The sequence below is a fragment of the Stigmatopora argus genome, chromosome 10 (assembly GCF_051989625.1).
Source record: "Stigmatopora argus isolate UIUO_Sarg chromosome 10, RoL_Sarg_1.0, whole genome shotgun sequence".
In the NCBI taxonomy this organism is placed as follows: domain Eukaryota; kingdom Metazoa; phylum Chordata; class Actinopteri; order Syngnathiformes; family Syngnathidae; genus Stigmatopora; species Stigmatopora argus.
The window spans coordinates 16,810,682-16,830,935 of record NC_135396.1 but is presented as its reverse complement, the minus strand read 5'-3'; the positions used below and the strand labels follow the sequence as shown (position 1 = coordinate 16,830,935).

The 20,254-nt window shown below is 40.4% G+C and overlaps 1 protein-coding gene across 2 annotated transcripts; it reads right to left on the bottom strand.

The window, feature by feature from the left end:
- Positions 1-360: 360 nt before the first annotated feature.
- Positions 361-18,915, bottom strand: kcnj13 (potassium inwardly rectifying channel subfamily J member 13). 2 transcript variants are annotated; one of them, XM_077611661.1, is made up of 3 exons: positions 18,658-18,915; positions 3,537-4,064; positions 361-2,499 (listed from the first exon to the last, which is right to left on the bottom strand). In XM_077611661.1, the coding sequence occupies exons 2-3, from the start codon at positions 4,051-4,053 to the stop codon at positions 1,925-1,927; spliced, it is 1,092 nt and encodes a 363-aa protein (XP_077467787.1). In that variant the 5' UTR covers positions 4,054-4,064; positions 18,658-18,915; the 3' UTR covers positions 361-1,924. The 2 variants fall into 2 exon arrangements, with proteins under 2 accessions (XP_077467787.1, XP_077467788.1); XM_077611662.1 differs by lacking the exon at positions 18,658-18,915 and having other exon boundaries at positions 3,537-4,103.
- Between the last annotated feature and the right edge of the window lie 1,339 nt (positions 18,916-20,254).

Sequence of the window (20,254 nt, the reverse complement as noted above, 5' to 3'; positions counted from 1 at the left end):
GATTTGGGGCACTTGGCCAGGAAACTCTCCAGATCTTAACCCCATTGGAAACTTGTGGCCAATCCTCTAGAGGCAGGTGGACAATCAGGAACCCACAAATTCTGACAAACTCCAAACATTGATTATGCAAGAATGGATAGCCATCAGCCAGGATTTGGTTCAGAAGTTGATCGACAGCATGCCAGGGAGAATGGCAGAGGTCTTGAAAAAGAAGGGTCAACAGTGCAGCATTGACCTATTGCATGCAATTCTCAATAAAAGCTTTTTATACTTGTGAAATGCTTCTAATTGTATGTCATCATACCATAGAGACAACTGGCAAACACCTAAAATCCCTGAAGGAATAGACTATGTGAAAATTTAACATTTGTGTAATTCTCAAAACCTTTGGCCATTACTGTACTCTTTACACTGACTATTCCATCAATATATTGATGAACTCAGTTATTTGAATATTCTGTACATTTCAACGCCAATTAACATTTCTACTTTAATCATTTTGTGTTAATGAATTTTTTATGCGTAACAGTGAATTCCGATATTTGCGTGGGCAGAATTTTATAAAACTGATATGATGGAATAACAATGGAACCGATCATCTAAGTAAGACTTGAGTCTCACTTTCTTTGAACGGTAGAATTTTTTTTTAAGAATCAGAACAATTTGTTGCTAAGGCTTTCACAATTGACAGACTTTATAATGTCATTTTGTACAGCCTCATCATCACACCATTAAAGATGCAGATATTTCATCTTTCACTAGGGAGCGCATCATTTGGGTGATTCAAATGACTTTTACATCCAGTGTGATTGAGTGACTAAAAGTGCTGACTGTTTTTGAAAGGCCCAAAAAACACATTCAGCAATGTTAAATGCTATATTAAGACTCACATGTGGCCCAAATAGGATTGTGTGGATAATAGTCAACAGCATTAATTGAACTAAATATTACGACCAGGATAAACTTGTCAGTCTCAGCAAGTGTTTCAAGCAGATCGTCATTTTTTACTTGACTCTACACATTTTTGGGGAAAACTTTAAACATTATAATAGGTGAAGTAATTGGAGCTTCAGGAATGATTTTTTTTTAACTATATAGACATAATAATGATCACTCAGAAGTGGTAATCTGTCGCAGTTTAAGAATCTATCAAACGAAGAGTTCATTTTCCTGAATTGTCTCTGGTGTTAGAGCCACACAGGACATACCTTTTAAAGCTTGCTAACTACCTGTACAGGCCCACAAAACATTGGGTGGTAGACATCTAATCATTGGGTGATTTTTTGGGTGGTAGACATCTAATCAACAATTCATAACTCCATTGTTCTCAGTCTTTCCTCATCTTTTCATTGGAATAATTTTAGAAGTACAGGTTTTGCCCAATGTCACCTGGCATAGGCCACAACACCCCATTACTTTGAACAATCTAGGCTGTGTAGAATATGAATAGAAACATATATAGAAACAAATATCTTTATTCACTCTAAGTGTTCTTTAAATTGTGAAAAAATATTTTTTTCAATGGATCTTTTTGGAATTTAGGGGGAATAAATTATTTAATACATAATAAAGTATCTGAATTGTGAGAATGCAAACTTCGTGGAGGCCAAATTGGGATAATTATAAAAATGATTCATCATGCTATGTTATTCTGCTGCACCACTGTGGTTGAGTAGAGAGCATGTCTGCCTCTCATTTGTGAGGTAGAGTTTGAAGTAGAGTTCCAGCTCACCTGTGAACCTAATGAGAAAAGACTGTAAAATATATTTTGTATATGTATGTTGGGCCTGTTGGGTTAAACCCATGAAAAAAATGCCCTTTTGGGATCATTAACAAATTGAATTGATAAGGACGGGAGACTTGACATTTAAAAATGATTCAACACAAACTAATTTCCCAAATCAGCTTTCCATCTTACAAAATACTACTCCATCTTGTCATTCCCATCACCATTCATTTGCACAACACAGTCCTTGTCCAAAGGGTCTTTCGAGTGCATAGTGTCAAAGTGATGGTTGCTCACTACATACCTTCCGCATGCATCCAGCGCTAAGGGAGGCACAAAACAACGGTCAAACTGGATTTCCTGGCGAAGGTAGGAGGTCCTCTTCTGGCATGTGTCTCCTGTTCTCTCCTGTGAGGCTGACAGGAACACCACCAGCTCAAAGTGACTGGATGTACCTTCACGCAGGGCGGAATACAGAGGGCTACGGCGGTCGAGTGGGTGGTAAAAAGTTAGTGGGAAGATGAAGAAGGGGCAGCGATCTTGGCCTAGATGATCCACGTCAAAATCCAGAGAGGTTTGATGCAAGGGTTGGCCCTCATGCTCTTCATAGAGCACAGCACTCACCTTCACATCCACCAGAGGCCGCCCTAGCAAGTTTGTGGCTCTTAACATGAGGCAAGTTTGACCCTGGTGCTGGCCCACCACACCCTGATGGCTGAACTGGATGCCTGCTGCTCGCTTCTGAGGACAAGAGATCTTGGCCACAAATGCACCTGATAGACAATTGAGAATCAGCAAATGACATTGGTGACTCCTTTTTAAAGCAAATATTAGCTTTTTGCGATACCTATACTAAAAGGTTAACTGTCCAGAAAACTTTCTCTTTAACCACGTCTGTTTCTACCGCGTGCTAGGGTAATAAAAACTTTTTTATATACCTAATCTATACATACAGATTACAAAATTGTACCCACGGTTTAGTTAGCCTCTGCGGGTGCAGATTACTAAACAGTGGGTTCAGTTTAGAAATCTGTACCCACAATTTAGCAATGACCCTGAAATGCTAATCACCAATTTAATTTAATGACCATGAACAATGTCACTTTCAGGTGTTGTCCTTTGAATTTATGCTGCTGTAGTGTCTGTGTGCATGATTGACCGAGTGTTTAGCCTATTTAGCTTTATTAGCCGTGACCAGACAAAAGTGTTTCTACTGATGATCTGCGGTTTTAAAGATGGATGCTGGAGCCGATCCCAGCCGACTACAGGCACCAGGCGGGGGACACCCTAAATTGGTGGCACGCCAATTGCAGGGCACAATGAGATGGACAACCATTCACTCTCACACTCCTGCTTAGGGGCAATTTAGAGTGTTCAACATGCCTACCCTGCATGATTTTGGGATGGTGAGGGAAAACCAGAGTACGCGGAGAAAATCCAAATAGTGTTAATATATAAAACTTAATGTATAACTTGCATCAGTTGTCATCAATGTTATTGTAACACATTCAATGCTATTATTGCACTTTGTATTAAGCACTAAATACAGTACGATTTTCAGTTAAAAAGCAGGAAAGGTTTTTGCATTAGAATAGCCCCAAAGGCCTTGCCTCCCCCTGAGGAGAGGTGTGGTAGACCTCACTGTATATTCCTGTTTTGACAGAAAGGTCCAATTACATATTCCACAGCCAAACAAACACTTATGGAAGAGCATTTCCAGTTGACTTCTTCCATTTGGTCCCAAACATTTGTGTAATCAATCCAGGCCAGTTCATATTGGTCAAAAGAAGGGTTGAGTAAATGCATGTACCTGTAATGAAAGCCTCTAACATGAGTCCCAGCAGCATCTGCACGGCCAGAAGAGCTATAGCACTAGGACAGTCGCCACTGGGAAACATGGTGCCGTAGCCAATAGTGAGTTGTGTCTCAAGGGAAAATGAGAAAGCGGCAGTGAAGCTTGTAATGTGTTTCACGCAAACCACGTGCCCTTGTGGGGGTGCGTCATGATCCAGCACCTCGAGGTCTCCATTGATGTATGCCAACAAGTACCAAAGACAGGCGAACAGCAGCCAATGGGCCACAAACGATGCACAGAAGGCCAAGAGGACCCATCTCCAACGCAGACCTACTAACTGTCCCCACATGTCATGCAGGGCTAACAGCCACGCACGGCTGGGCACTCCCAGCCATGAGCCTGGGGGACACAATGGTTGGCGAACGGTGCAGTGTCCATCTTTGGTGACCAGACGTTGCCGGCTCGGTGACGAGAGAAGAGGGGAGGAGGAAACCTTGACATCCAGAATGCTGTTATTGGATTTGCTTGTCATCTTTAGAGTTCCTGAAATAAATTGAAAAAAAAAAGAATTTGTGAATAAAGCTTAACCGCCGACATCACCTAGGCTATTATTTACATGATTGACAGACATTGCACAATTGTAGATACATTCACCCTATTAAGTGTCATCCAAAATACAAATTTGATATTTCTTTTAGGAGTTTCCAATTCATGATGTCCATACCACAATGTATGTTTAGCCTTATTGATCTTAGTCAGAGAATATACAGTACATGAACTCTGACGGCCAGATGTATGTCTGATAGGCTGAGAGCTGGAGTCGTGTCCTCTCCAGAGTTTCTATTTCTATGTCAATATTGTTGCCAGGTGATTAGAGCACTTCCCAGCAGGAAATCTGTCCGTGGAACACAGCAACATGCAGAGTAGGAATGCGTTTTTCCATCTGCAAGGAGCTTAAAACTTACCACACTGCACAGCCTTTTACTGATGTTGTTCATCAAATCCTATTCACATTTAATGCCATTTAAGTTTATTTGTACTTTTCCCATTGGATGTTCAATCATTTTGCACAATGTTTTGGGAATCTTTTAAATTCCAATTAAGTAAAAAACAAAGTAAAAACTTTGTTTTTAGGTGAGCATAAAATCATAAATGTTATGGTCGAGTAAAGGGTAAACTCCATTTTCTAATCATTATTTTTTTTAACGTGCACAATTTCTCGGATGCGGTACATAAGCCATTCTCGTGTTTCACTTTGTTTATTTGGTTTATTTAAAGTTGAACATACAAGCTGAACATTGTCAAATGATTTCATATGTGGTCCATGCCGACGCGGGCGTCGTATAAAGTGGGGAACAAATGGCCTACGCTATGGGTGACACAACAATGTCAGGGTGGAAAGATGTAGTGATGATTTGTTTGAGCAACCAAAGTGGGCTGTTGACGTCGACCTTGTCCCACTCTTATCCTCTGCTTGTGCCCTGCGATTGGCTGGCCACCAATTCAGGGTGTCCCTTGCCTAGTGCCCATAGTTGGCTGGGATCGGCTCCAGCACCCTGTAGAGAAAATGAATGAATGAATACACTACTAAGGCAAACATGATTGCCATGTTAGGTTACTGCGTTATACTCCTGCATGCCACTTTGGAGGGTTTTGGAAGATTTGGTGCCTTTTTTCCAGCTTCAATCAATGAAGCACTCCTGGCAAATGAGATGCATCCATTTTCCTAGATATGAGAACTTCCCCCATAAATAGTAGAGAAGAAAAAAAATCAATGTTATCTTATTAAACAATGTGATACTGCTTCTGAAACTGGTCCAATAGGGGAAGATGACTTCAGTTTTAGAAAAGTTATGAGAGTACAGGTGACAAACTCAAAACATGGGGGGCCAAATCCACTTCATTTGGTATGGGCCGCTAAAGTAAATTATGTGCATCAACCTTATGTTACATGCTAAATTAAAATTTACATTAAATTTAAGTACTCCTCAATGAATGATTAAGGACTAACAAAGAATTTACCTATTGTTTTTTGTTCTTGATTCTTAAAGAAAAAATTAAATAAATAAAAAATGCATTTTGTTTGTTTTTAAGTAAACAAAATTAAGTAGTGATTTCATCTCATCTCATCTCATTTTCTGAACCGCTTTTTCCGCACTGGGGTCATGGGGGTTGCTGGAGCCTATCCCAGCTGAATCCGGGCCAGAGGCGGGGGACACCCTGAATCGGTGGACAGCCAATCGCACACTCACACCCATACCTAGGGGCAATTTAGAGTGTCCAATCAGCCTACTATGCATGTCTTTGGAATGTGGGAGGAAACCAGAATACCCAGAGGAAACCCCCGCAGGTCCGGGCAGAACATGCAAATTCCACACATGACCTGGATTTGAACCCGAGACCCCAGAGCTGTGAGACCGATGCGCTAACCACTCGCACCACCGGGCCACCATAAGTGGTGTTCTATCACATTTTAATGAGTCAAGAAAACGTAAATATAACTGTTTTTTTCTTCAGTAAGTTTACTTGGTCACATCGTGACACCGGACGAGATAGAAATGGATCCTGCTAATGCGTGCGTGGTTCGGGATTGGCCCGAACCGACCAATGGAAAGAAGGTGCAGAATTTCCTGGGGTTTGCTAACTTTTACCGCAAGTTTGTCCGTAATTTTAGCACATATACAGCTATTGCAGCTCCGCTACGTGTCCTTACATCACCAGTTACTCCTTTCAAATGGACTCCTTAGGCCACCGAGGCCTTCTGCCTTCTGAAAAAGGCACTTTCTTTCCGCCCCAGTGCTCACTCGCCCTGACCCATGACACCAGTTTGTGGTGGAGGCGGATGCCTCAAATGTGGACCTTGTGGAAACTGACGGCTGCTGAGGGAACTACGGTGTTGGTGATGAGGAGCTTCTTGCTGTCAAGGCGGGGATATAGGAGTGGAGGCACTGGTTGGAGGGGGCTCTGCTTCCCTTCATTGTTTGGACAGATCACAAGAACCTTAGAGTACATCCGTAAAGCCTAAGATGCTCAATCCCAGGCAGGCCCGGTGGTCGTTTTTTGGGGGGGTTAAATTTCGTACAATATTACAGGCCCGGCTTCAAAGTCCCAGAACACAGCGTCTTGGCCTATGGTTGACCAGGTAAAACACGGAATCGGTGTGGGCCCAGTACTGTGTTTCTTGTTTTTGAGTTTCCTGCCCTGTTCAAGTTTTTGGAATCATGTATTTTGTGTTGCTTCCTTGAGCTGGCCTGTGTTCATCTCCAGATCAATAAACCTTTGTCCTTGAACTTCCTCTGGCCGTCTTGTGCATTTGAGTACAAGCTGTGTCTTACCCACCCAAACCATTGTATTTTTGTTGACTGAACATTTTGACATACCACATTACTGTATGTTAATGGTAGCCATTAAGGTGTTACAGACATTAGTACTTTCTACAGGGTTACTTAATGTAAAAAAAAATGTTAGCGTTGTGTGCTGGTTCTCTGCTACTCCGCCTCTACTACATCTTTGCCAGCTTTCTCAGGTCCAGGTCATGTTGCCATCTGTAGTGCGCCTGGGAAGGCATTGTCTTCTAGAAGTGCTAAGGGTTTTTGTTTTGAGCTGGGACCTCCCAAATGACTGGCGCAGGTAGTGAGTATAGGCAAGTTGGTTTCATAGGTTTGCCAGTCATGGAGCCTGGCTTGTGGAATCTTCCCAATGTCTGACCAGCTGTTTTTCTGATTTCCAACTCCCCTGCACGTAGTCCAGCTTTCTTTAGATGGCCTCGAGGCGATAGTACTAGTTTTTCATCCTCGGCTTTGGATGAGAAGCATGGCAAATTTCCCCATCCTAACCCTGCTCTTCCTGCCTGGACCCTGCCCACGACCTTTTGATATTGGAGTCCTCTTTTGGCAAGTGGTATAGAGAAAGTCCTCGGATTACATTGTCCTAATCCTACACCGTTGTCCGCCATTAGTGTTTCAGCTCAGGTAGTTCATAGTGCTTGTCTGTGTATGTGCGCTGGGAATATCTTTGCCTTTTTGACCCTCCATTTTTCACATTGTGGCCCCAAAGAAGAGAGTTGGGTCTTTTAGCGATGCTGGTTCAGCCAAAAGAAAAGCAATTATCATGGAAAGGTGTTAAAATCAAAGTTAAACCATAGCACAAAAACACCTTGCTTGTCGCCAAAAGCAATTTTGTGTTCACACAGAGCTTTCATAGCAAGTTGTTGAGGTCCGCAAAACAAAACAACTTCCGGTTTACGTAAAAATAATTACAGTAATGGAACAAATTGGCTTCCATGTATGATGTTGATGTTGTGGATGTTATGTTTTTTGTCCTCTCCCCAATCACAATGCGTGTTTGGCTGGAGTGAGACAGAGAGGAGTGAACGTGTTGGCCCGAGCACGAAAGCTGTTTTGGTTTAATTTTGGTGGCGTTGGCTACTTTGTAATTTTATGACTTTTTTCCACGTAAGATTAATTGAATTTGCTTCCAAAACTGTATTAGAAACTATATACTGCAAGTATAAAATATGCCGTGGCAAATTATACTAGGTGGCAGCACCACTAAAACATAATTCCCGACATACTGTGATCATTCAGTACATCGCATTTTTTCAAGTATAAAAAAAGACGCAAGCGTAAGACGGGATAAAAAACATGGCGGGAGTTAGAGCCCCGCTTCATCTTTGGCGCTGAATTGGGTGGCACTCAGCGCGTAAGAAGAAGCCATATTTCACCATAGAAGAATGATATAAAAAGGTCAAGAAGGATGACTTCTTGCTTTCTTCTGTTTTGATGCGAGTGAATTTCCCGTCGTGCACATCACCTGCGCACCCTGAAGATTTCATCGATGATCCAATGCCTCTCGAATCTGAGTACAGTACTTAATGTATTTACATTTTTTTAAATTTATTGATTATATTTAGATATTAATACGTTACGGTCTTTTCATATGCCCATAATTGTAATAGTTACTAAATACACTTCTTGATAATTGTACTTGTGTACTTGTATTTTTGTATAGGCGCGAAAACATGTAGGATGGTATGTAGTAATAATAGGGGTGATCCTACAACGGGGGTTTTCCATTATCATGCCAATCTCTGATCTACATTATCCACAATATTTGAGGGATTACTGTCTACCCTTCTGCTCCTCGTCCAGATTATTGGAGTTAGTCATTGATGCTATATTGAGTGGGTTTCCAAACAATTGAGCTATTTTCAAAGACTTGGGGTGGAAAGTAATGCATGATTCTCGCATGAAATGTAATTTGGGCTTGTTTTGAATGAAACTGGTTGGGTTTTATGGTGTGATTGGGCTGGAGACTATCTTTCCAATCTGGCAACCCGGGAGACAGTTGCCAACGAAACTCAATTTGATGTGTTCAACCGTTTAGACCGTGATGACAGGGTGGAACCTCATGGAGATTCCTTCTATTTTTCTAGACCAATCTTACTCCGTGTAATCACCTGAAACATAATAGCAAAGTTTAGTCTCAATCTGTCCAATAGTTATGACACAATTTGACATTTGAAGGGTGCTTACCTCACTTCCCTACAAATTCATTGGGACCAAAGTGCTGGTTACACTTTTAGAAGGCCACACCTCATTACCATTCCAATCCTGAGTCTAACCATCCATTAAATCATGTAATTAATCTCACAGGGGCATTTAGGTGAACCTTGTTGCTACATTAATACATTAGATCAGGGGTAGGGAACCTATGGCTCGGGAGCCATATGTGGCTCTTTTGATGGGTGTATATGGCTCTCTGCTAACCTGTGTGGTAAAATATGGGAACCGCTGGTGAGAGACCACCTAAGTCCCGAACGCACCAATGGGAGCGTCACACTGTGGCGCCGACACTATCTCTTGAGGTTTTTTAATCATAATTTTTCTTCATTATGCTCTTCTGCATGCATGCTCTCATTGATACTCATTGATTAGCAACAGTGAAAAAATGTTCTTAAAAAAATTCAGATATTTTTTTACTTTCAAAGTGGTGAAATGATTAATAAATCCACACATTTTCAAGTATTTTTACGTTTAAATTCTGAGTATGGCTCTCAAGGAATAATGTTTGAAAATATCAATTGTTTATGGCTCTCTTCGTCACAAAGGTTCCCGACCCCTGCATTAGATACTGGGAGCGTTTTTGTAGGTGCAGAGGAACCAACAATATTGCTGTCCCATAAATAGAAGCAGGATTTATTTGCGTAGTAACGTTAGCACAATTAGATAATAATGCACACAGGTATAGGAAACAGTGGTAGCATAATTTGACAAAATATCTAAAAATGTGTTAATAAATGTGTCACTGCAATGGTGATGCATTTTCAGTTATAAAATGCACATTGGAAAAAAAATTACACATGGAGGTCTTTTGCACACATCTTTATATTGTATAGAATACGGTCAGCTCTACTTACTAATGCCTCTAGGTGCAAAATCTTCAGGTTTCGAAAGCTTTTTATATGCAAATGGTGCCCCTGAGATACGAAAAAGATCCAAGTTACGAAATCCCCCAAAAAGTAAATGCATTCCTTATCCGTTATTTAATTTAGAAAATATTGTCGTGGATGCATTGATTCTCATTTTAAAACATCGCTACACTCTACTGGGCTCTCATTGGCTGTCTCACAACCCACCATTTTTCTTTGACCCGTTGTCTGCTTAAATTTATGCTTGGAAGAAGCTGTGGCCGGGTGCCTTAGAGTCTATGGCAGGGATGCTCAATACGTCGATCGCGAGCTACCTGTCGATCGCGAGCTACCTGTCGATCGCTAAGGTACTGTTGGATCGCATGGCAGTAAGATTTGATCCAGTCAAAAAAGACAATAAAATTTTAAATTAGACTTGAGCTGAGAAACAGTGACATCGCGAGTCCAAGCATGATTACTACCTGCCTACACTACTGTCCTTACTCGCATCAGGTATATCATCAGCATACATAACTGCTGAACTTTGTCATTGGCTCAGCATACATAACTGCTGAACTTTGTCATTGGCCCTTAAAAAAGGGTAGATCGCGCAAAGTTGGCTACTTGAAAATTAGATCTTTAAGCTAAAAAGTTTGAGCACTGTGGTCAAAGGTTTAGATGGACTCGCAGTCGAAAACAACTCTTCATGTTTCAAGATTCTCTTATGGTTTTTTCACCGCCATTCGTCGTTCGTCATCTTGAAGTTTTTTGTGGGGGAAGCTGAGGCCGAGTGCCTTAACCTGAACAGCAGCCTGGGGTGGGCGAAATTGTGTCGTGGGGGCAGGAGATGGGGCATGTGGTCAGTAATGAGGACGTTGACGAGTTGGTTAATGTGCACCAAATCGAACTCTCACTAGAGCATGAGGAAATGTGACACTCTGCATTACACGAGGAATTCAACAAGGTGGCTGAGGAGGAAGCAGCCAACATTGCATCAGCACAAATCTGAAAAAATGCGGGAGAAGCGAACTTTCCGACTTCGTGGAAAAAACATCTTGAAAAATTGTTCACGAGTTGTGCAATCACCCACTGTGACGACGATTGTCTTGTGCATTTGAGAAACATTACTAAGGAAACTTAAATCCAAACAGGTAAGAAGCAGTGGCGATAAATAAAATAGATGAAAAATTAGATACCAAGAAATCATAAAACATTAATGAAAAAGCTTAAAAAATCATTGTAATGTTTTGAATTACTAATTTTATGTTTATCAGATTGTGTTCGTGTTCTTCCTCTTGTTCCCCTGCGTTTCAACAGATATAGATCTTGTATCTTGTTATTTATTTTAAGACATTAATAAATAATGTTCTTATACTTTTCTCTCATTTTTGTGTGTTTCTTACATCTTTCATACAAAATTGGGACACTTTGACCAATTTTAAAGGGTTTAGTTGGTAGTTGTGTGAGTACCGTGGAATGAATGAGAGAATTTACATGTAAAGTACTGCTCTCCTTACGATATTTTCAAGTTATGAAAAAAGTTCTGGGACCAATTAATTTCGTAAGTAGAGGTATTTTTTGTAAAAAAAACACTTTACAATTTTGTCTGTGCCATTTTGCAACGCAACTCAGAGAGTGGCAGCATGTCACTGACCAACGACAAGAAACGCTAATTACGGATAAAACTATCATTAACACTGTGTCCAGCGAATGATATTATGTGTTTCACGTCACGTGTGTTTACTTCCGCGGCATGAGTACATGTTAACGACATTGACTGGCTGCGTTAGTTACACGTTATGCCTGTGTTTTGCACATTAGCAACTACCTATCGGTTCTTTGTTGCTGCTGCCAAGCCTTTATCTTTGTGAAACAACCATACTGTGGCCGAACCACTCAACAAGCCAAAGTAAAAAAGAAATGCGGTTCTTTTAAGATGGAATGGCTGTCGGAGTATGTGCACATAGAAGACAAGCGGTGAAATTGGACGAGAAAGGTCTTCTCTGCAAACCATGCAGCAAAGCTCAAGTTCTAAGCGAATTTTCCGATGGAAAAATATTCCATATAAATGGAAGCTTAACTATATTCTAGTGACATTTATTAAGATGTTTTATTCAAAGATAATAATCATTACATTTTATTATAACTACATCATTTATGGCTAGTAGATATGCACCTGCTTATGGCAGGTGTGATACTGGTGTGCGCCCATAGCGAGCAATTATGATGTTGCTCACACTGGTCCTCAGTGTGCTCAGGGAGGTTGTCTGTATGCCCAGACATGAGAAAATTTAGAGGGAACATTGTTCAGGAGTGGTTGGTTCAATTCTCTTTTGCGCGGCATAGTCATGTTTTGATTGTTCACGTTGCATGTCTGAATGTAAGGTTTTCAAAGGCTTACTTTTTATAGTTAGTTTGCCATATGCAGTACATGATGACGTAACACAACACAGATTCTTCAGAAGGGAGAATGGTTCAGCATCTTCATCTGAATTAATTCCATCCTCTTTTTCTATTCGAGAACAGTTTTTCCATACTTTTGTCACTAAAGTTATTACTCATGGGGGGTTCGGCAGATTTTCTGCAGGGAACATAGTTATAGTCCTGCACATAGTTATAGTCCTGCTGCATGTAATAATCTGTTGACGAGATTCTCAATATTTGCGGTCAGTTTTCAGTTCAGTTTGGTACATGTTGACCACTATTGTGCGCACTATTGTAGACCAAGACTTGCTAGAGACCAGAGCTCAAAAGGACTTCTCCAAGATAAATAATATCTGAATGTAAAAAGGCATTAGGTTACTGCATAAAAAAAAAAAATCTAATTAACCACTAGACCAGGGGTGCCCAACTCCGGTTCTCGAGGCACAAACAGAGAAGGTGTTTTGGCTAAATGGATTCTTTCTGAAGAACACTACACAATCACCTCGAGAACCAGCTCTTGTTGATCTGTTGGAATTTCTTTTAAAAATTCTTGAATGTAAAAAGGCATCAGGTCACTGCATAAAAAAAACTTCTAATTAACCACTAGACCAGGGGTGCCCAACTCCGTTTCTTGAGGCACAAACAGAGAAGGTGTTTTGGCTAAATGGATTCTTTCTGAAGAACACTACACAATCACCTCGAGAACCAGCTCTTGTTGATCTGTTGGAATTTCTTTAACAAATTCTGGCAGTGGAAGAGGAGCTTTGTGATGGAAGACTTTGTAAAACAAGATGACACCAGCATATTTAACAGTACTATTGACCAGTGGCGGTCCGTGCATTTTCTCGTAGCGCCTTTAACGAATCAATCCAACCCTCAAAAACTATTTTATGGCTATAAAACCTCTACTGCAGCTACAGCTGCGACACATAAAAAATAATCAATACATCAATGCACAAAAATGGGGTAAAATCCACTTCCTAGCAGTATTTAATGATTTAATACAAATACTGTAGCTTTTCAGACATTACAACCGGGCCAGGGGGGTGATTTCCCCAGGAAAAGACAGCGATGGACGTCAATGGCGAAACGGCAAAAATTGCACTAAAGTGGGGTAAAATCCACTTCCTAGCAGCATTGAGTGATTAAATACAAACACTGGAGCTTAAATACAAACACTGGACTTTTCAGATATCAGAACCGGGCCCACAATTGAAATATAATTCAGGAATATAGCCATATTTTACTCACCAAAAATCGTTTTTAACTGTACACAATATCGATCCTCCTTTCTTTCTTCCTTCTTTTCTATCGCCATTGAAGCTAAAGCTGAAAGTCGAGCCTGTCCTGTCGTATTTCTGGCATAGTCCATCTTGAAAATGGCTTTAAATCAAAACAACAATATATTTGCTTGTGCAGCTCGCTTCAGATACAGTTTGGTAGCTCTGGCTAATCACTAGCCAATCATAGTTGGTGAAAGCGATGACGTATCCCTACGCCTGCGACAATGCATTGTGGTGTTGCCAACTCAAAATCTGATTGGTTAAAGCAACAGTCTTATCGACGCTTGTTTATTGCAGCAGAGCCTGCAGGACTGATTGTGAAGGCCTTGAGGCAGATTTCTGACCCTGGCAACAAATAATGGCTGAAATGTGATTGGTTAAATGCTTCAATATGAAAACACACATCTGGAAGCAGTGCAACCAGGGGGAAACACAATGAAAGGAAGCTAACAGACAATTTGGAATTATTTAATAAGTATTGATGGACAAAATATAATATATGATTCAGATATTTCTTAGGCCAGCAAAGAAGGCCTTGAAGGCCCTGACGGCCCGCCACTGCTATTGACCTAGTTTAGGCGTTTGTTTTATTTTTTTAATAGCTGACAGCGATGGAAGGTTTTTGGTTTTCTGTCCAATACTTTCAGAGGTTGCTTATAAACAGTTTCTATTGGTTTTAGTGTTGTCTTGCATGCCGATAACCAACTTGTTAGGCAGCAAGTCATGTGCGATATGATCATTGTTTCAAAATAGTTTTGCTGACTCAGGAGTTAGATTGTTTGAAATGAACCTAAAGTTGGACAAATTAAATTTGATTCTATTCAGTGTTTTTATCTGTTGTTTAAAGAGAAGTTGTGAGTGAAAAGTGATTCCTAGGTATTTAAATTCTTGGACTACATTGATTGTTTTACCTTGAACAAAAACATTGGGATCACTATCAGTTGTCGCTCTTTTTGAGAAGCACATACAGACAGGTTGCCTCATGGTGCAGAGCAGGGGTGGCGAACACGCGGCTCTCAGGCCACATGTGGCTCCCAACCAAAATGAATGCTGCTCTTTACTTCTTTGTATATACTGTGGCTTGTTTCATGTTTCTCTTATTTTTATTCTCTTTTAAAACATACTCAAATTCATCAGGGCCCATTAAAAACAAATAATGAGTAAAGGGAAGAAAGTGTTATGTTGAATAATATGGTTTTAATTATGGTTTTGTATGTCTGTCTGTCTGGCTGTTTTGGCAGGTCACTGCGTGGTGTGACTCTCAGAGTTTAAAAATGTTGCTATCTGTGTCCAACTTTTTCTTTTCTCTGGGTACTCAGGTTTCCTCCCACATTCCAAAAACATGCATGTTAGGCTGGTTGGACACTCTAAATTGCCTCTAGGTATGAGTGTGAGCATGAATAGTTGTATGTCTCATTGTGCCCTGCGATTGGCGGGCCACCAGTTCAGGGTGTCCCCTGCCTCATGCCCGAAGTCAGCTGGAATAGGCTTGAGCTCCCCCGTGACCTTTGTGAGGATAAAGCGGTTCAGAAAATTAGATGAGATGAGATGAGATTCCAATGTGATCAACAATTTACTCCGCTACTATCTTTTCCAAGACTTTTGAGACTGGTGGATGTTGTTAGTTGTCAGTTATTTAACGGAGTCTATAAAATAATAATTTAAAGTTGTAGCAATGTCCCTTGGATTATTTTTTCCTTCAACTGCAATTTGTTTATTTCTCTGTGGTTTAAAGTATTTCCTGTCTGTTGTTTAATCTACATTTTTTTCCAGATCTCTTTGGTGTTTCTTTCGCCGTAATAATTACGTTCATGATTTTTTTTTTTACCGATCAAAATTCTTTTAGTACTTTATTTATTAGAGAAGTAAATGTCTCTTCGTCACTAACCCTGTTTGTTTTAAGTGATATTGTACGACCGTGGTCTCGTTTTTTTCATTAAAACCTATTTGGCTTCAATTAACCATGGGAGGTTAATACTTTTTTGACGGTTTTGCTTTAATTTTTCTTTTAAATGGATAACAGTCATGAAAATATTACAGCTGTCATTAGCATGATTATGGACATACAGCGTATAATCGTCCCAATTGATATTGTTTAGCGCATGTGTGAAATTTGGAATCTCCCTTTTTGGTACTCTCATCTATTCTGGTATGGTTTTCTGAATGCATGAGTACCTATTTTTAGATAGCATTCTTGAGAACAGGATGAGGTTATGGTCTGACCGACCTGTGATCATATTGAACGTCTTTTGAATCCTCTCACACTTATCAGAAAAGGTCAGAGGAGGTGGAGTTCCAGCTGCCGGGGTTATGGGTGTAGGCCCAGTTAGTGGTGGTGTTGGCCCAGCTAGCAATGGTGTAGGCTTGGCTAGCAGAGGTGTAGAAGTGATGTAGATGCTTGGTAGTGGTGATTTGAGTGTGTTTTCTGAGCATAGTCAACAGGCCCGATCTACAACCTCGCTTCTGCTTCCTCTCCCAATGCCACCTATTTCGCCGGCCAGCCCTGATAGCAAGATTAGCGGGACCTCCGTGGATTTTTATCTCTTCTGGAAACTGTAGTTTCCTGCTTGGAACCAGTGTTTAATAAGTCTCTACGGTTATACTTTAGGTTAAAGTTCGTTATTGATGAACAATTAGCAAAAAAAAACACAACACGCGCAGTGTGAATAGAGAGCTTGAAGGACATCCTGAATTGGTGGCCAGCCAATCGCGGGGCACAGTTATTTTTGGGATGTGGGAGGAAAAGTACCCGGAGAGAACCCATGCAAGCCTGGGGAGAACATGCAAACACCACACAGCGAGGACCCACCTGGGATTGAACCCTCCACCCCAGAACTGTGAGGCCCACACGCTAACCACCTTCTTCTTATTTGCAGTAGCTGTACAGTACAGTATTTACAGTAGTAGATAAATATGATTGCGTGAGGCGTAATGATTACTGTTTTTTGGATAGTTTTCGACAACTTGGAGCTGCTCCCTTAGATTCGTTAAACCAGTGGTCTCAAACTGGTCCTCAAAGGGCCGGAAGGGGTGCAGATTTTCATTCAAACCGAACAAGCGGACACCTTTTGCAAGTATAATCAGTTGATTGCAGCCAGGTGCTACTTATTTTAGAAGAAGGTAAAGAACCACACTCCCCCAGATATCTGTCCAATTTACATACGCTACAGGCACACCGCTTCGCCATTTTGGATGTCCGCTACTTGTTCATCCGTTCTTGGGCTTCCGTAAAGTTCCATGGCAGTAGGCAGTTATGTAACGCTTACATTAACACAGAAATAAGTATTGCGACAATGGAGGAATGGTAAAGCTTGTCTGGGATTGTCCCTTTACAACGATTGTTTTTATAGGCGAAGTTTGCGAAAGGTGAATTATATGCTAGTAGACAACTTAGACAAAGAGTTTGATTTTGACAAAATAATATGCTACACAACTCTGAAAAGAATTAGGGGAGAATGGGTAACGGAAGTCAAAGAAACTGGATGGCAACTACAGTAATCCCTCGAATATCGCGGATAATGTAGACCAGACATGGCCACGCTAATCGAAAAACCGCGAAGTAGGACCACCCTTATTATTAGTACCATACTACGTTTTCATGCCTATACAAAAATACAAGTACAATTATCAAGATGTGTATTTATTAAATATTACAGCATATAAAAAGACTTTGATGTATTAATATCTAAATATTCATTCATGAGCTGCCTCTTGAGCAGTGTGTTGACATCCTCTCGTCATGCCAGCTTCACGGCCTCATCTACGGCGTAAATCTTTCATAAAGATGGTTCATTTTTTATTGCTAGTGGTTATCACTCGCTTGGTGTCCTTGGAAAAGGGTATTGTTGCCGTTTCAGAATATTCGCTTCTTCTTTCTTAGTACAACGCATGCTAGATTCATTTATGTTGCAATGGCATGCTACGCCTTTAGTATATAAAGCAATGTCACTTTTTCATTCACTGTCATGTGTCGTTTTTTCTTGGGCTTGTTGGATGCCTTAAATGGCCCAGGAGGCTAAGGGGGCATTTTCATCAGCAATTCAAATCTAAGGAAAACTGGAAAAGGCTTGGCGTAGTCTTTCGCCACAGGTGATATGCGCAATGGGAAATTCACTCACAACAAAACAGGAGAACACAGGATATCTTCCTTCTCAGCCTTTTATATTATTCGGCGCACCGTTCTTCTTCTTCGGTGAAATATCGCTTCTTCTTCAGCGTTGAGTGCCACCCTAATCAGCAATGAAGAAGTAGCGGAGCCCTGACTTAGCCATTTTTTCCCCGCCTATCTTCCGCATGCGAGATTCAGCGTGAGTTTTGACATTTTAATTAACTCTTTTATACTTAATATAAAAACCGCGATGTACTGAAGCCGTGAAGTGGGGAAGGATGACGGTAATTCAGAGTCTTCCCTGATAGCGAAGTCAAGAGACATGCTGTATGAGTTATATTGTATGCCTATAGTTCAACATGTTTTATTTTCTTAAATATTAGAAACCCTACACTATGTCAATAAAAGGCATCTTTGCAATTATTATAAATGATCTATTAGTGCTTCAAATGTCTAATACCACAAGCTATCCTGTATCCAAACTAGCAAAAAGCAACAACAATAGCAACAAGTCCTGAGGCCAGACTGTGGAATTCTTCAGAGAACTCTATGTAAACCATCATAACGGTGGTGACTGAGATTAGTTTGCTATTTTCCCATTTTCAACACACACTTTGGACAAACTAGTCAAAAGATATTTGACTCTCGAACTCATAAGGGTCTTTTATCTTACCTTCATTTAATTTATTGAAAATGAAATGCCAGTAATTCCCATTGCTCTTGTGTGACAGTTGATTAACATTTCTGCATTCTACCACATTATTACTGAATAACTATGTAAATTATATTGAATTGTAAATTGTTTTTTTTCCATGAGACAACAAGTCATATTAACTTAGTTTCCTCAAATGGACTAAACTGATTAAATAACAGCTCATTGTACTGATATGAGAGTCTATTCTGTGTACTCACCTCAATCTCCAGTCAGGGTTACAGAGAGGCCCTCTGACCTTTTCACCTATGAGCTTGTCTGAGGTTTTCCAAGTAGGAAAAAGTGAGGAAACCGACTGAAATGGTGCGATTACTAGTTCATTTGGCAAACAAGGCTATAAAATCCCAGAGAAGTCGTGAGACAAACCCAGTTTGTGTCACCACTAAGACTTTTAGTGGGCGCGACACTCTTGGCCCCGCCGATCAGCAACTTCCAGCTCTGGGTCGAGGAAGATTCAATTGGTCACATTACTCTGCATGGAGCCTATTAGCGTTCCCAGAAGACAGACGACAGAGGGAGGGGGGGAAAAAAAACACCTTGTCATAGTCCATTCAAAAAGCAGCTTGTTGCTGGTTGGTGTCCCGCAGCTACCGCTGACAAAAAATGAGTTGCATGTGTCTAAATGGAGTACATTCAAGGATTTATTTTGGCACAAGTAAATATTGTCCAAATTTGTTTTATGAACTTTGACATCTTAGGGAGCGGCCTGGTTCAATTTTTTCAACTATATTAATAGAGCACTTGAAAAAGTGGGAGCATTAAATGCATACCTTAAGAAGGTTTTATATATATATATATATATATATATATATATATATATATATATATATATACAGTCATACCTTTACTTATGACATTAATTGGTTTCAAGACTGTAAATTCTTTAATACCAACTAAACCCTTTAAAATTGGTCAAAGTGTCCCAATTTTGTATGAAAGATGTGAGGAAACACACAAAAAGGAGAGAAAGTTATGAAGAAATGATTTATTAAGGTATTAAAATGAATAAAAAATATGAAAATGTGTCCTGCGCCGCTGAAATATCTCCCTCCACTGCCGTTATAGATGTAATACCCGTGTTTGTCCACCAGATGACGGCAAGGGCCTGTTAGACAAGGGCCGAATGCCGTCCACTTTGTAGTACATTTTAGACTTTTACTTGTCTGTGTGTGTGTGTGTGTGTGTGTGTGTGTGTGTGAAAATTCTTTTTTGTCGCAACTGTAACCGTTCCCATTTACTTGAACTTGCTGCAACAATCTGTTATGCCATGCATTAGAGACGATTTTGAAGATGAAGAGGTTTATTTTCAGCAAGATGGTGCACCCCCACATTACCATCGCGATGTTAGGTCCTTTCTTGATGAGGTTTTGCCAAACAGGTGGATTGGACGAAGAAGTTTTGTTGAATATCCTCCCCGTTCACCTGACCTCACACCACTCGATTTTTTTCTATGGGGATACCTAAAAGACAAAGTTTACGCTACGAAATCCGCAACAATTGCCGAATTAAGAGATGCCACTGAACATGAATGACCCAAATACCAAGATAATTGTTTCATAATGTGTGCGATTCTATTGTTTGGTGTTGTCAGCAGTCCCTGGATCAAAGTGGGCGCCAGTTTGAGAACAAGCAGTGAAAAAACAGAAAATGATACTTGTAAATATTCTCACATTTTTGAAATAATAAAATTCTAATTAAACACCACGTTTACAATTATTTTTTGTGTGCATACATTTTTTTTGGGACACCCTGTATTCGTTCCATTCCGGGACTGAGCTCGTATGTCGATATTCTCGT